The 15,122-nt window shown below is 40.5% G+C and overlaps 3 protein-coding genes across 10 annotated transcripts; 2 read left to right on the top strand and 1 right to left on the bottom strand.

Annotated features, from left to right (window-relative positions):
- Positions 1-227: 227 nt before the first annotated feature.
- LOC112276731 (jasmonoyl--L-amino acid synthetase JAR4) lies at positions 228-3,068 on the top strand. Its single transcript, XM_024508355.3, has 6 exons — positions 228-348; positions 478-934; positions 1,036-1,137; positions 1,251-1,522; positions 1,650-2,180; positions 2,319-3,068. Exons 2-6 carry the CDS (start codon positions 498-500, stop codon positions 2,885-2,887), a joined length of 1,911 nt encoding a protein of 636 aa, XP_024364123.1. The 5' UTR covers positions 228-348; positions 478-497; the 3' UTR covers positions 2,888-3,068.
- A 2,053-nt stretch (positions 3,069-5,121) lies between these two features.
- Positions 5,122-8,377, top strand: LOC112276875 (uncharacterized). Of its 5 annotated transcripts, none has more exons than XM_024508657.3 (4): positions 5,122-5,275; positions 5,537-5,812; positions 6,363-6,602; positions 6,802-7,440. In XM_024508657.3, exons 2-4 carry the CDS (start codon positions 5,783-5,785, stop codon positions 7,102-7,104), a joined length of 573 nt encoding a protein of 190 aa, XP_024364425.1. In that variant the 5' UTR covers positions 5,122-5,275; positions 5,537-5,782; the 3' UTR covers positions 7,105-7,440. The 5 variants fall into 5 exon arrangements, 2 of the variants coding, with proteins under 2 accessions (XP_024364425.1, XP_073387199.1); XM_073531098.2 differs by lacking the exon at positions 5,122-5,275 and adding an exon at positions 5,337-5,417; XR_002968187.3 differs by lacking the exon at positions 5,122-5,275 and adding an exon at positions 7,700-8,377 and having other exon boundaries at positions 5,424-5,812; positions 6,802-7,189.
- A 91-nt stretch (positions 8,378-8,468) lies between these two features.
- Positions 8,469-13,318, bottom strand: LOC112276873 (gamma-tubulin complex component 3). Of its 4 annotated transcripts, none has more exons than XM_024508654.3 (5): positions 11,865-13,318; positions 10,801-11,674; positions 10,163-10,519; positions 9,195-9,968; positions 8,469-9,009 (listed from the first exon to the last, which is right to left on the bottom strand). In XM_024508654.3, the coding sequence occupies exons 1-5, from the start codon at positions 12,280-12,282 to the stop codon at positions 8,673-8,675; spliced, it is 2,760 nt and encodes a 919-aa protein (XP_024364422.1). In that variant the 5' UTR covers positions 12,283-13,318; the 3' UTR covers positions 8,469-8,672. The 4 variants fall into 4 exon arrangements, with proteins under 4 accessions (XP_024364422.1, XP_024364424.1, XP_090103120.1 ...); XM_024508656.3 differs by having other exon boundaries at positions 10,801-11,553; positions 11,865-13,287; XM_090246994.1 differs by having other exon boundaries at positions 10,801-11,701; positions 11,865-13,265.
- Positions 13,319-15,122: the final 1,804 nt, after the last annotated feature.

Genomic DNA, 15,122 nt, shown 5'->3' with positions numbered 1-15,122 from the left:
GATGAGGTTGGGATTCTTTCGAAGGATGCTTCCTCACAGGCAATTGTCACGACGGGCCTCTTCCACCCCACTTGGATTCTAGCTCGGGAATCGAGACCATTCCCGACCAGTCGCGTCGCCGCTGCGTGCTCATGAGCTGCTTTTCTTCCCTCGCGTAGTTTGGTCACACTTCTCGTCTGAACCCATGTTATCTAATCTTGTTTAGTGTTGCAGTTGTTGTTGTTGTTGCTGTTCTCCTTGTTCCCCCTCCCTTCTTCTTACGGCGGAGAGTTCTGGTTACCGCTGCTCTTGGTCTTTTACATTTCGCGCTTTTAGATTTTGGGCGTACTGGCTTGCATCTTGGTTATTGTAAGTTTTATTTTTTTCTTTTCCTCCTCCTCCTGCTTCTTCTTCTTTTTTAGCTTTGGGTTTGAATTGGTTAATTTCGTTTTAATGTTGGAATGCTGGACTGACGGAATGATGTGGTTTCTGAATTAGGTTGATTGAGGGGCTCTGCTATGGCATCTGAGGTCGCGAAGCCGGTGGAGAATGGAATCCATCCCAAACTTGAGCAGTCTTTCGACGCCCCGGCTGCGACTAAGCCTAGCAATTCGGAGCTGTTGAAGCTTCACCGAGATGGAGTTCCGTTCGTTATGCCGAGCAAGCGAGGGATTGACACTACCGCTCCAGATTTTGACCCCCAGGATTTTCTGGACTTGTTGGCAGAGGATGTGATGTTTATCCAGCATGAAAAGCTCCGGGAGATTTTGGAGGTGCAGGCAGACGTCGAATACTTGCGACGTGTCGGGCTGAACGGGCGCACCGACGTCGAAAGTTTCAGAAAGTGTGTGCCCATTGTGAGTTATGGTGATTTGGAGGCTGACATCATGCGAGTGGTGAACGGTGAGAAGACGCCCATCTTCACCGTTGATCCCATCGTCACCCTGAATTTGAGGTCTGCTGATCCATCACTTTTTATTCATCTCGACATAAGTCGATTCTTGCGTCATTCCTCTCAATCGTTTGACGCAATTCCACTTCTGCTCATGCATGCAGCTCAGGAACTACAGCTGGGAAACCCAAATTTATTCCCTCAACAACGAGAGCATATGAGTATTTCATGTTCCTACAGACCTTTGTAACTTCCATATATCGCAGGTTTGCAAAATACCCCCCCTTCCGAATACGAGTTTCGGCTTAATGGACTTTCACACACATTCCAATGACAATTTTATTCGGGTGTGTGACGGGCAAGGTGATTTGTGTAACAGAGAATTTCCAGGGTACAAGGATGGCACGAGCTTTACTCTGGCCTTCGCTGGAAAGCAGATTGATACACCCTCGGGGATCAAAGCCGGCGCACAGAGCACCAATCACTTCAGAGGTCCAATGTTTCGGAACCGAGTTAGGAACGCCAACCGTGAGTATTGCGTCCCAGACGAGGTGATTCTGTCCGATGACACGACTCAGAGCATGTATTGTCACCTTCTCTGCGCGCTGGCTCAAGCTCCCGAGATCGTCAAAGTGTACGGGACATTCGCAGGTAATTGATGATGATGATGATGATTCAATCAAATCTTTGTGCTGCTAGCAAGATTGCAGTTGTCATCGTTGGCTATATCAGGGTCATGTGGATGCTGATCTTGATTGCTCTTGTGGTTCTGCTGCAGCCAGCATTGTCTCTGCAGTCCGCGCACTTCAAAAGCATTGGTCAGAGATCGTGGAGGACATCAGAACCGGCACACTGAACGCCAAGATCACGGAGCCGGAGATGAGAACTGCGGTTCAACAGATGCTGCATCCTAACCCAGACCTTGCAAGTAGGATCGAGGAAGAGTGCTCGAAGGATAATTGGGAGGGCATTCTCCCGCGGCTATTTCCTAACGCGCATTTCGTCAGCTGTGTCATCTCCGGGAGCATGCTACAATATGCGCCTGCGTTGAAGCATTTCTCAGGCCATTTGCCGACGATCTCCCTCGCATACGCAGCTTGCGAGTGCTCCTTCATTGGCTTCAATCCCTCTATGAAATGCGCACCCGAGGATATCACCTACATGCTGTGGCCTGAAACTGCATATTACGAGTTTATCCCGCTGGATGAGGATAGTAATCCGGAACAAGATGGCGATGTTGTGAGGACAGTGGAGGCTTGTGACCTTGAAGTCGGCAGACAATACGAGCTTGTGGTCACAAACGTTATCGGTAAATCACCGTAACCCAGTTTTCTACCGGCAAACCTTGCTCACTTGCTTTCACTTGCAACATGCCTAAGATCAAAACAAATAAATAACATGATTCCTTGTCAACTGGCCCCTGAAAATGAGCTGTGAGTTGATCCAGGTTTATACAGGTACCGCCTGGGCGACGTACTAACAATGAAAAGATTCCACAAGACGGCACCCGTGTTCGAGTTCGTGCGACGGAAGAACGTAATCCTGAGCGTACACACGGACAAGACCGACGAGAAGGAGCTGCAATCAGTGGTGAACCTAGCCACCGAGGCGCTAGCGGGCACCGGCATGGAGCTATCCGATTACACGAGCACGGCCGACGTATCCACCCTGCCGGGCCGGTACGTCATCTTCTGGGAGATGGTGGATAGCAGCGACTTGGACTACGACGTGCTGCAACATTGCGCCAACACGCTCGACGCGAACTTCAACAGCGATTACCGGCGGTGGCGATCCGGCCATCAGATCGGTCCACTGGAGCTGCGTATCGTGAAGGAGGGGACGTTCAATCGCGTGATGGATTCTGCCGTGGCGCGAGGCGCCTCGCCATCGCAATACAAGCCTCCTCGGTGCGTGAACAATCCCCACACGCGGCAAATCCTCGACGACGGCCTCGTCGCTTCATTCCACAGCACCATCACGCCGAACCCCGCCCCAATCGCCCTCACCGGGTCCTAAAACCGTGTATTTGGGGGCGCAATACCGACCCATCCCTCGTGGCAGTGTTTAACGTGGAATTAACTGAGTGTACACGTTTTCTCGTAAATGCTCTTCATTTCATTGTACTCTATTATTGATTTACTTTATATAAATGTTTTCTATACTTATACTCCAAGGCAAGTTCTAGGAGGCTTCTGTACATGGTTGGTAAGAGGTGGTGTAATCCTTATGGTTTCACATTTGATTCCAATTGATGCATTGATCTCTATATTTAATTTTAGGGGAACTGTATCTTCTTGAGAGTTGCTTTAGCCTCCTTATTTTTAGTTATTTTTATTTTGATTGTTATTATTATTCTTGAATTGGGGTTCCAAATTCAAATAGTAAAGTAGGCATATTCTAAAAGATCGTACTTGTCCAAACTATTTACTTGGATAAATACAAAGCTCAAATATGTTTTAAATGTTTTTATCTTTTTTTACACCAAGTTTAGAGGTTGATGCTTGATCACTGGCGAGAGTGTTGTAGAAGTATTTTTTACTGTTCCTCTTTCAATGTTCATTTTCATGGATCATAATTGCAAGGAGTATTATTTTATTTTATTTATTTTGGAAATGACTCCAAATATTTGTGTTGCTTGTGCAATATGATTTTTTTTTTTTTTTTTTTTTTTTTCCTATCACTTATCAGAAATTAACAATTTATATAGTTATTTGGTAATAATTATGTAATTTTTAATTAGATAGTTCTTTGATTCAATAATGTTTCATAAATATATTAATAGTAACAAGTTATATTTTATGTACTTGAATTTGTTGTGTTCTATCTTTGATTAAATTGATCTAATTTTAAAAAAAAAAGTTCAGACAAAAAAATTAGATTTACTCTACAATATAATGTTCTGATAATCCTATTGTTCTTCTTAATTACTTTTTGTATCCTTTGGGGTTGCAGAATTTTTAACAAGTTATTGTCATAAATCTTCTAATAAAATACATTTTAATTTTCTTTTTGTAGCAACTACTTTGTAAAAGTAAAATAAAAATTAAATTAAATTAAATTAAAAAAATCAAATCTACGTTTAAAGTTTGTGAAGATATTTAACAACTTTTAATGATCCTATTTCATTGATATTCTACTATTGTGGATTTATTTTATTTTATTTCATTTTTATATAATAAAAAAAATTATGTTATAATCTTGATATTTTTTGACTAGTTGATTTGAATATTACAAAAAAAACCTCTTGCTTTTTGTAATATTTTTGTAGAGAGAGAATTGTTAATGCTACATCCCCAATTTATATTGCTACACCCCACATGACCATTACATGGTTTAAATTGTCTAAAAAGTGTACTTCTATGCTCAAGGCACATTTTTGCAGCCAAATATTTAATCCCAATATTAACCCAAAATAGAATAAATCAAAAATAAGTTTTGTTTAATAAATACTTACTAACTCACTCTTAACCACCACTATTTCTTAAAACAAAGAAAGAAAAAAATACATAAAATAAAGAGACATATTATTAGCTAGATGTCCACAAAGTAACATCCATTAATTTTTGCAATAATTTTAAATTTAATTAAGAATATTTGTATGCTCATTTTATTTTAGTTTTTTTTTAGTTATATACAAAATCAACAAAAAAAATTCCATCACTTTTCTCATTAATAATTATTTAGTTTCCCCCCATAAAAATTAAGTTGCCACAACAATGCATATACGTCCATCTAGAAAACATACATAACGATATGAACCCAACGAGTGTTGTGTCAACTTGGATCTAGTTCCAATTACATTCACATTTTTCTAATACATCAAATATTGTTACTGTTTATTCTCTTACAATTTTCCAGGAGAAAGTTAAAAACTGAAAACTAGAGGAAGTGTTACTGGCATATCAGGAACATGAAAAACCTCAAAACTGATGCGTCTTACGTGAAATCGTCATCTCTCTGAGGTTATTTCACACACGACATTAACTTTTTTGCTCAGTGGGTTGAGGAAGCTCCAGGGGATACAAACATCCTCCAACATTAGGCAAGAAAACTGCAGAATCAACACAATAAAACAACATAGAAATGTTGTCGTGGGTCATGAATCAACTGTTCTGGCGAGTTGTAGGGAGCAAAGCATGAATCTAAAGAAAGACCAACAGAGCTTGGGACATGGTCCGGGAATTCTGAAGCTTCGAACAGTGAGTTTTTTTTTTCTATTGTTGGAGGTGACGGTTGGTCTTGGTTCATCACAACAAACACGACGCATTACGTTTGGTTATGGTCTCTTCATCCTCCAACACCATTCATAAACTCGAAACTGGGTCATGAAGGATTTCCCAGGCTTGGTAGGGTATTACACGAAGGCGTCAGCTTTTGACCTGCCACTGGCGAAGGTCCATGAAGGTAACGTTTATTTTGGTTCTTAACAGTAGGTGTGCTGTGTGAACACATGTATGTCGTGAATCTTCATGCTTGGAAAAGAGTGACCTTTGGTTTCTCCATCGCAACTCATCAACCTCACATCTTTTCTCTGACTATACACGAGGTAGATAGCGTGTGTAGCAGGAAAGAAAACCACTCAGAATGTGCGAAACTCTATGTATACAGAATATTAAGCTTCCAACACGTTACAGAAATTTGACTAAACCGGGGCTTGTCTTGCAGAAAGTTTTTCGAAGAACAAAGCACGATTCTTCAGGGCGTGGTCCTTGAGGATTCGGTGTATCCCTCGCAGTAATAGACAATCGGACGTTCCGCTTTTGTCTTAGTTGTCAATCCTGTACTTAAATTCATCATCGAATCCAACATTTCAGAAAGGCAGAGATTGCCTCTGAAAACTTTTTTTAGCTTTGCGAATCCTCCTACTTCGGAAACCATACATTCAAAGATTTGGTCATTGCTGCTCAGGAAATGTCAGAAGAAATGTCAGAAGAAATGTCGGTAAGCGTTTCATGATTTATCTTGTGCATATTTTTAGATATTCTTGTGGAGGTCGTCCACTCATACAGCCTCTGCTGTTGAGCGGACAATACTGCAGAGTGTCATTCGGCTAAGCATGGATCTTAACTACGAAGAATCAATTCCCTAAACGAGATTTGTTGCACATCATCAGCCATCTCGTTTAGGGCCCAGCCAACAATGACTTAGACGAGGCCATTCTGTAGCTTGTCTCGCATCCTCTTCAGAAACTCAACTCAGCTGCTCATAAACCAGAACTTCAGGGCTCATTTGGGGATCAACCACGTGCACAGGGACTGATAGAGCTCAATTGATCCAGCCGTGTGCAAACTGGACGGAAAAGAGTACATAGCATTACATGTTGGAGCGGGATTCATAGAACGCATTTCTCTGTAATCTGTGCGCCTCATGAAGTGGAAAACCTCACCAAACGCATTTAATATTCGCTCACCTAATCCAGACAAAAAATTATCTACTGATTCAGTTCTCTGTAAAATTCAATCAACCAGAATCTCTTTTTCATGATTTTCAGAAATCGGCAGAAAGCAGCCAGCAATCAGCAACTGAACCATCAGCGACCGACTTGATGCACCCGGAGGTCGCGCAGATGATACACGGCGAAGGCTATAAACCCAAACCCCTCCCCTCCTGGCGCAAGTGCCCTCTAATCCAAGCATCCCGCCTAGCCGAGTTCAGACCCATCCCGAACCATACGACCCCCAAGATCCTCCAACTGCCAGAGCACATCCGAGCGACACTCAACGGTTGCAAGGTGAGTGCGATCGCGCTAAGAAGTCGACATAAGTTGTGTCACTCAGTGGCACATGTTTTCACAAGAACAATGCTGTGCACAAAACTAAAAATATTGTGAGAATAAACAATAATTCGGTGCACAAAAAACGACGACATTGTGAGACTGAATAGTTTGTGTGACAAACTTTGAGTCCAGTCTCATGCAAAATGGGGTGCAGGTATTCCAGCCCCAGCAGATCGCCGAGTACAACCGCATACTAGAGTGGGACGGCAAGCTTGTGAGCGGCGTGGATCACATGGTGGCCAGGAATCCGGTGAAACCTGGGCGCTTATACCACAAATTCGACTCGCTGTGCGCATTGGCCACGTCCAGAGCAGGGCGCCTCTTGGTCATACAGCATCGAGAGCTGAATCATGTGTTCTACGCCATTTGCTACGACCCCGCGCACAAGCCTTACATCGACTGGCTCAACATGTACGAGCGCCGCTGGTACGCTCTATCGGTGAGCTACGGGAAGTAGCGGCAGAGGTCGCATGTGGTTGCTTCGAAGATTCGTCGGTTAACGATTACCGACCACAGATGCGTGTCAACGATTACCGACACCGGTATGAGAGAATCTCAGAATGTACATAATTTCGCTGGTGATTTCTTCCTTATTTTTCTTTTTTTCTTTTTACTTTGAAAAGATTATCAGGTTTTGTCACAATTAATTGACGTTGGACTTGTACTAAATAAGGAGATTGCAAATCAGATTAGGGATGTTAGTGTGATTAATGAGAAGTTGGTGTGGATATTGAACAGTGATGTTATGTTTAATGACGGGAAGTGAAAATTCATGTTGGATATGTTGATAAAAGCATGGATGTCTTCCACAACCAATTTTGCATTAAGTGGCTGTGTACGGTAGATATTTGACTAAAAAAACTGTATGATATGTATGAATATATGAATTTTTGAAGATTAAATTGTTGCCCTATATGAAAATTGTAAAAAAATCAATTTTTTTTTTGCATGAGACTGGATTTAAATATGTTAAACAAAACCCAGCTTAAATTGCAACCAGTAAGTCATATATTTTTTATAATACAAGGGGGTTGGGAACAAGGGGGGCTTAGGATGAAGAAGCCTGGGAATGAAGGAAGCATTGGAAGGGGACACGAGGGATGGGCATGAAGGCCATGATTGTAATAATAGTTTTTGGAGATGATTTATTCTATAATGATAGTTATAATAGGGTGGGTCATTTTAACATTTATATATATATAATATATATAACTAATTAAAAATAATAAAATAAATCACATAATTATATAATACAATAAGTTTTTAAAAAATATTATTAAGAATCACAAATATACATTTTAAAAACTTTGGTTGATATACTTTTGTAATATACTTAAAAACCTTTATACATTATTCAAAAATAAAATTTAAAGACCTTAATTCAAAATAAATAACCTAGAAAGAAAGTTTTAAAATAGTAACAAGAAAATACCTCTATCTCAATAAGCTTTTTCTACAATTAGATAAAAATCAAAAATCAAAAACTACATCTCTAAATATTTACTTATTTTTAAAACATGTAAAAACAATTCACAAAAGGTGTCTTTGAAGTATCACACTAATTAGAAATAGTAGATATTTTTTATAGCTTGATGTAAGCAAACGTTCTAAGAAATGCCTACACTAGTTGATGAAATCAGATTATTGTTCTACATTAGTAATTATTAAGCAATGTCTCACTTAGGCAACATTAACCATTATTATTTTTTTAAATATTTATATGGCATAAAGTGCACTTGAACTTCTTAATGTCATTGCTCTCATTTAGTAAAACTATCGATATTATTTCAAAGAAAGTAAGATTTGCTCATACAAAAATGATAAGTAAATACTGTATATTTGTGTATATTTATATATTACAACATGAGCAAGACCTCAGCGAGAAGTGGCTTTCAAAAAGGAGAGCCCAAACTACGATGAAGAGCTCCCACCACATATGACAGATATCAGATTGAAAGTGTGTTCACAAATTCAGTGGATAGTTGAAAGTGTGTTCAAAATTCTTACCCTAATCCTACTTCAGATTCAGGCAGGATCTGTCCCAATTGAGGGTTTCTGCACTTTGGTAGGAGTCCGATGCAGCCGAATCGGAGGGGTAGATGTACTCATATGCTGACGAGTGTAGAACTCAGAAAAGTCGAGTCGGAACGACAGGAACTTCAAATCTACATGTTGTTGCACTGGCAACTGCGCTATGAATCCTTCAAGCAGAGATGAGTATTCCACAGCAACCCCATGCATCTCTTCTCCAAGAGTTCCTAGAAAATCACCTGATAGCTGTGTAGTAGACAATTTCCTTTGTCCAGGGCGAGGTTTAGACAGTGTATCACTCTTCACCCTTGACCTCGATGATGGATCCCCCCTGCCACAGAAATGGTTAACGCCTCTTAATATATCCTGAGGAATGATGGTGTTGAAAGGTACGCTTGATGAATACGGCTCTTTGTAGCATTGGAAGCCGCTCATATTGAGTGAATAAACCCTCTAAAATCACAGTGAAATGAATTCGACTCGGCCTAAACTTAAATTATGTTTGAAGAACAGTACCTGGTCTGAACCTCACGTGCGTTCTCATACAGCCTGTCTGCTAGGCCTCTGAATCGCAAAATGAGATCGAAGAGGCTGAAGAGCGTCTTGCAAAGCAACTGAGAACGTTCACCCAACAAGGCCTTTTCCAAAATGGAACCCAAGTACTTGTCGTGGGCAGCGATGAGTTCGTCAAGGTCATGTGCTTCCTCCATTTCTTCGAGAAAGTTGGACCATGAGTATTCCAGAACTTCAAACATGATGTAATACTGAAGATTAGTCACAAAATGGTTCATCTCATTCCGCAGGGTCTGGCACCTTCTCAAAACTATGGTTAGCTGAGACTGCCCCCCACCTTCTTTATTTGACCATAACCGAGCAATCATGCAATTTGGCTTCATTGTTTGCCAAGTTGCACAAAGAGCATGCTCCACACGCTTAAGCCTCCACAAAAAGTTGAAGACTTTCAGGTACTTGCCCATCACTACTTCAGTAAACAGTGTAGTTAGAGGTTCTCGAGCATTATACTCAAGAGAAAAGACATCCCATCCTCTGTCCCCATCATTATGCGGCATCATGCGCACCCTGAGCCGATCAAGTACGTCTCCATCATCGTATTGAGCATTAGATGCACGCACAGAACTCTCTAAAGTCCCAGACAGCTTGAAAGAGCTTAAGGTGTTGGCTGGTTGAGCAAGCTCTGGTCCAACAAGATCCATCAAACATTGTATAAAGTCGCCTTGCCCTAGAAGGAGATACCTCTTAATAGCCAGACAATGCTCCGGAAATCGATACCTGTTAAATCCAAAGTTTCTTTAACGACAGTCTCAACCATGGTCTAAAAGAAAAGCATACCACGGGTATAAAGTTCAAGCGAACAGATACACACAGATAGATAGCAACCAGACAAAGAAAGGCTTGAGGTGAGGGGCACAACTAAAATAAGTAACTAGTAAGTACTGAAGATGGCAGGGTGTGCGGCGCAGTACCTTTTGTACATGATTTGTATGAGATGTTTGTCAATCCTGCCAGCTGCTTCAGCAACAAGAGCCTCCAGCACTTCAATTTCACCATAACCAAGAATACCGCCGCTAGCAGAGGCCCCTGCAGCAGCAACTGCTTCAGAGGCAGCTTGCGCCCATCCTTGATCTGAGCAGCAGACTCGAAGAAAGTTGATAGATTTTCCTGTTCTTAAAATACGTTGAGCAAGAGGTTCCGGGATAAAAGACGGTAGCATAGCAGTCTGAAGTTGATAACCCTCCCGCCACAGTGCTTCTGCTTTTACTGACTGGGCCGAAACAAAAAATTCTGCATAATAGTCATCAATCTCACCTTCAAGTACCCACCTACAAAATTCGAGACAGGGAGTCAATCCCAATCAACACAATATCTTACTTCACATAGAAACTTCCTACAATAAGATTGACATATCGTGGTGTATCAAAATATTCTACAACCCGACAAATAAAGCAAGGTTGGATGTCCAAAACATTATCGAAATTGGATTCTTGGGTTCGTGCAACAAATTCTAAGCATTAACTATTATGCTTCCCACAAAATCGTACCTACACTTTCCAGCAACTCACAAACGAATTATAATATATTCAGATGTAAGAAACTACCCTACCTTCGAACCATTTCAAAAAGTGGAGAGGAGACTTGGCGCAAAAGACGCCTTAAAAAAGTACGAACCAATGAGTCACCGTGTTGAGCGTGCATATGGATGGCTCCTGCCATCGCTCCACCCCTCAAAGTCTTGCAGTCATCTACCAATACAGCCATTAATCGCATTCTGACCAACGGTTCGCCAAGCCACACCACCAATCTTCTGAGAGATAAATAGTTCCCAACAGAATTCCCGGAGTCAGCTCCTACCATGAGGGGAATGGGATGATGAACCTGACTCTCAAGGACTGCCATCAATCTGTAGAAGTCTGCAAGCTCTTCTTGAAGAGCGGCACAGAATGCTTGGCCTACTGTACCTATTGCTTCCAATGGACCATTCTCAAGGCTCTCGGAAATATGATTCTTGACTCGCAAGTACAACCATCCTACTTCACAAAGACGCCGAACTAGAGTTCTTGTCGATTTCGGCACCCTAATAGATTCATCAATCATGTACCCATCGGCATCTTCATTGTATTTCACATAACGGCCATCAATGCCCTGACATGCGTAGAGGACATCCCGCACTATGGCCATCTCTGAAACATCTGATTCTGATTGAATAATTTCAAGATATTCTCTCATTGCAGCTGACTTCGCGTTTCCGTCATCTTTTGTCAGAATGAGAACACCTCCAGGAGAACTTGGTAATTGTGCGCGCACAGAATGCGACAATGACTGAGATTGAGAGGTGCCATTTCTGGAAGAGTAAGACCTGCCAGATGATACATCGTGCTCCGGTGAGTAACTTGGTAACTTGGGGTGCATGCTATTCGTCGGTAATGAAGGGAGGCCTCCGTGGGCCGCAGCACCTGAAACACAACGCTTTAAGCCCCCTGGAACCTCCACATTCACATAGTAAACTGACCTTGAAGTTGGATTAAGGAAATTAAATCAAGTGCGGGACAACACGAACATAACGAGAAACGAAAGGTGAAATAATGAAGCACAGGTAGAGAAACTATATTAAATCAAAACAAATACACAAAACAGATACACAAAACACAATGAAAGAAACATATGTACCTGAGAAGGTGGACGTGAATGATATAGCGGTGCCTCTTGTTCCCGTTCTCTCTCTTTTCTGATCTTCCACAATTGCACGAAGGAGGTACAATAAAGCCCATCGACTCTCAATAGAACCAGGCCCACTAAAAGATGATAACCTCCTATGCAAATCTGCAAAACTAAGGGCGTCCGCGGACCGATTCTCTTGGACTAGTTGTCTCTTAATTGCCTCCGCCACTGCAGCTTCGTCATTAGCGAGAGAAGGAGAAATTCTGCTTCCAATAATGCGCATTGCGTACTCGTGAGCCCGATGCACAGTCGGATCACCCAGCCTTTTCTGCGGCCCATGACCACCATTTTCTGCACTTTTGCCACCACTAGGAAAGATGCGCACCGCGAGCTGCCACACTAAATCAGAGACTACGTTTCCTTCCATAGTCTCTTCCTCTCTCTTACTCTCTCGCTACTAAACTACAACTTAACCATGACCTAAACCTCTCGATTTGGTAGATACTTGTAGACAACACTTGGATTGTAAAATATTATTTAGATCGCAGGACATCTGACATAAACGAACAAATGTAACAGCCTGCGTTCTGCAGGCACATGCCAACTTTCCAACACAGTATCCTTAAGACTAAACCCCAGCTGCGTATAAAAGCAGTAAGGTCAATAATGATGAGAGAGGGAGGGACTACATTCAACGCAGTGATTCAGAGACGACGCGGCACTACTCTTCTCTGCTCTTTCACATCACTCCACTCCGCACTGCAGACCATCTAAACGGACGGGACGAGAAAGAAAAGTCCAAGTCCAAGCCAGTCAGGAACCAAACCAATGAGCGGATTTCGACTAATCTGCTGCCACCATGAGAACGTACAATGAAGTGACTAGATCTCTCTGTGCAATCTGCACACATCCAGACGCAGAGAGAGTACAAGAGTAATGACTCTGCCGCACGCGAACCGTCCGCTTGACCGCAGAAGGTCTTCACTCATAGCTGAACTCCTCGTAACCACCGGCGAAACGAAAAACTAGACAAAGAAATCAACAACTGCCGCTAACCTAAACCAAAAGAAAACCTCCAACTCGCGCACAATCTCATCCCCGAAGCGACACACTCCACGACTCACCCTGGCCAGGGGTCGTCGTCATTCGTTGCCCCCTGATTCAAAAACAGGCAGCTCGAATCCGAACAAAAAACTACTTCAACCAACACAACCCTGTGGCGCTGCGTTACAGATTCCTCGCTCACATCATGGCATTGCAATGCAACGTCGCGCATCCCATGCGATACGAGAGCTTCTTTCGAGGATCGAAGCGGCCTCTTTCGCGCTCAGATTTGGCTTTGCTTCGCTTGGCTTGCTTGCTGCTAATGCCGGCTCCGCGACTCCTCCCTGAGTAGAAATTCAAAAAGCCCTTGATCCGGTTCCCGAAGGCTGTTTTTCAAGGGGTTTACGGATATGGAAGCAACTTCTACGCCGATAGTAAGCTTATATGATGAGATTAAGTGGGACAGAGTTTGTATCGCTTTTAATGTAAGTTGGAGGATTTGGTGTAGTAAGTTCTGATGTTTTTAATGAAGAATTCGTTTGTGTAGTTAGTATGAATATAGAATTGTAGGCCTTTTTTGAATATGTTATTTTGGTTTTTTGTTTTTTTAAAAAATGTTGTGAGTGAAGGCAACTGTTTATAACATTAAGTATGTTGTTTACATCCTTAATGTTATAAACAATTAAGTTGTTTACAAGATGCTGTTTACATTAAGGATGTTGTTTACAAGAAGCAAGTCCATAAGAAACTAGCATTATTAAGTATGTAGCGGAGTCTTTTTAGTATTGTTTATTTTCTATTTCAAAATATACATTTATAACACATGTATTAATTGTTTAAGTTTTATATGGTTGCAATGCAAACAATTAGTAGGATTCTTGAACATGCCCATGGTAGATAAAAACTTCCTAGTGATTTGAATTGTCTTATTTTTATTTTTTCTCAAATTGCCACATTAGCCAAGTATGGATTCAGTTTGCCATTGCCACCACTATCAGCTTGTTGCTGTCACTAGTCCGACATCTTATTCTTCGATCCAAGACAACTTGGCAATAATTGGGTTTTACCACCCTACTACTCCAACCTTCAACCAATGGGATGTTTTTGCGACTCCAACCAAACATAGGTTAATCAATTTTTTATGTAGATAAACTAGTAGTTAAACTATTGGATTTCCCAACGCTAAGTATGTTTTGGTAACCAATGAAAAAAATAAAATAAAATAAAATAAAATACACACACATACATATACATACAATATACAAATTAATATCCCTTACTATGATTAATAAAAAAAACAAAACAAAACAAAATAAAATGGCACCACATCAGTCAAATGTGGATCAAATTTGTTATTGCCGCCGCTGTTAACCTGATCCATCTTGTCATCCCATCTTGACCTATAGCCATTGTCAACTTAGCCCATCCCATCATTTTATCTCCACCCTTAGTTGTCATCAGCCCAACCTATCCTGTTAGTCCATCCCGATCTACAGTTGTTGTCAACTTAGCCCATTCTATCCTTTGATGTCGAGTAACTTGGTAATAACGAGGTTTTACCACCCTCAAACCAATGGGACTATTTGCAACTTCAACCAAATGTAGATATATAATGAAATATTTGCACCTAATAAAAAAATGTTAAAATTTTTCCTTAAGTATTTTTGCAATTGCTATTTATTTCAAAACAACAATGTATCTTTATTTCAAAAACATAATAAAAAATCTCATGTTATTAAATTCCAATAGTATTCTATTTACAACAACAAATCAATTTTCAAAGAAAGAATAACAAGATAAATTATAAAAAATTATCAAAATAATCACATTTAGAGTATAATGGTAAATATTAGATAGTGGTTTACAATAATATTTATGTGTATTATTTGTACTAGATAAATAATATACTTAAATGTATATTAGATAGTATGCCCATATATTAATGTAGGTTTTATATTTTTATATTTTTATATTTTTGATATAGTTTCAGAAGAAATAAAAAATTAAATTGTATTTACATTCACTAAATTTATATTTTTAAAGAAATGTAAAGGGAATGAATATTTGATTTTAAACTACCATTTAACAAATTAAGATATTTGGTGCATTTATACTATATAATATGAACAAATGTACATAAAGACAACATCAAACTTAATTGATGTGTGACAAAAACACAAGAACTATAACAAAGATATAAATTTAAACATTTTAGAAATATTT

The sequence above is a fragment of the Physcomitrium patens genome, chromosome 24 (genome assembly GCF_059467195.1).
Source record: "Physcomitrium patens ecotype Gransden chromosome 24, ASM5946719v1, whole genome shotgun sequence".
Taxonomy (NCBI): Eukaryota; Viridiplantae; Streptophyta; class Bryopsida; order Funariales; family Funariaceae; genus Physcomitrium; species Physcomitrium patens.
The sequence above is the reverse complement of the archived record's forward strand: the minus strand, read 5'-3'. Positions and strand labels throughout refer to the sequence as shown.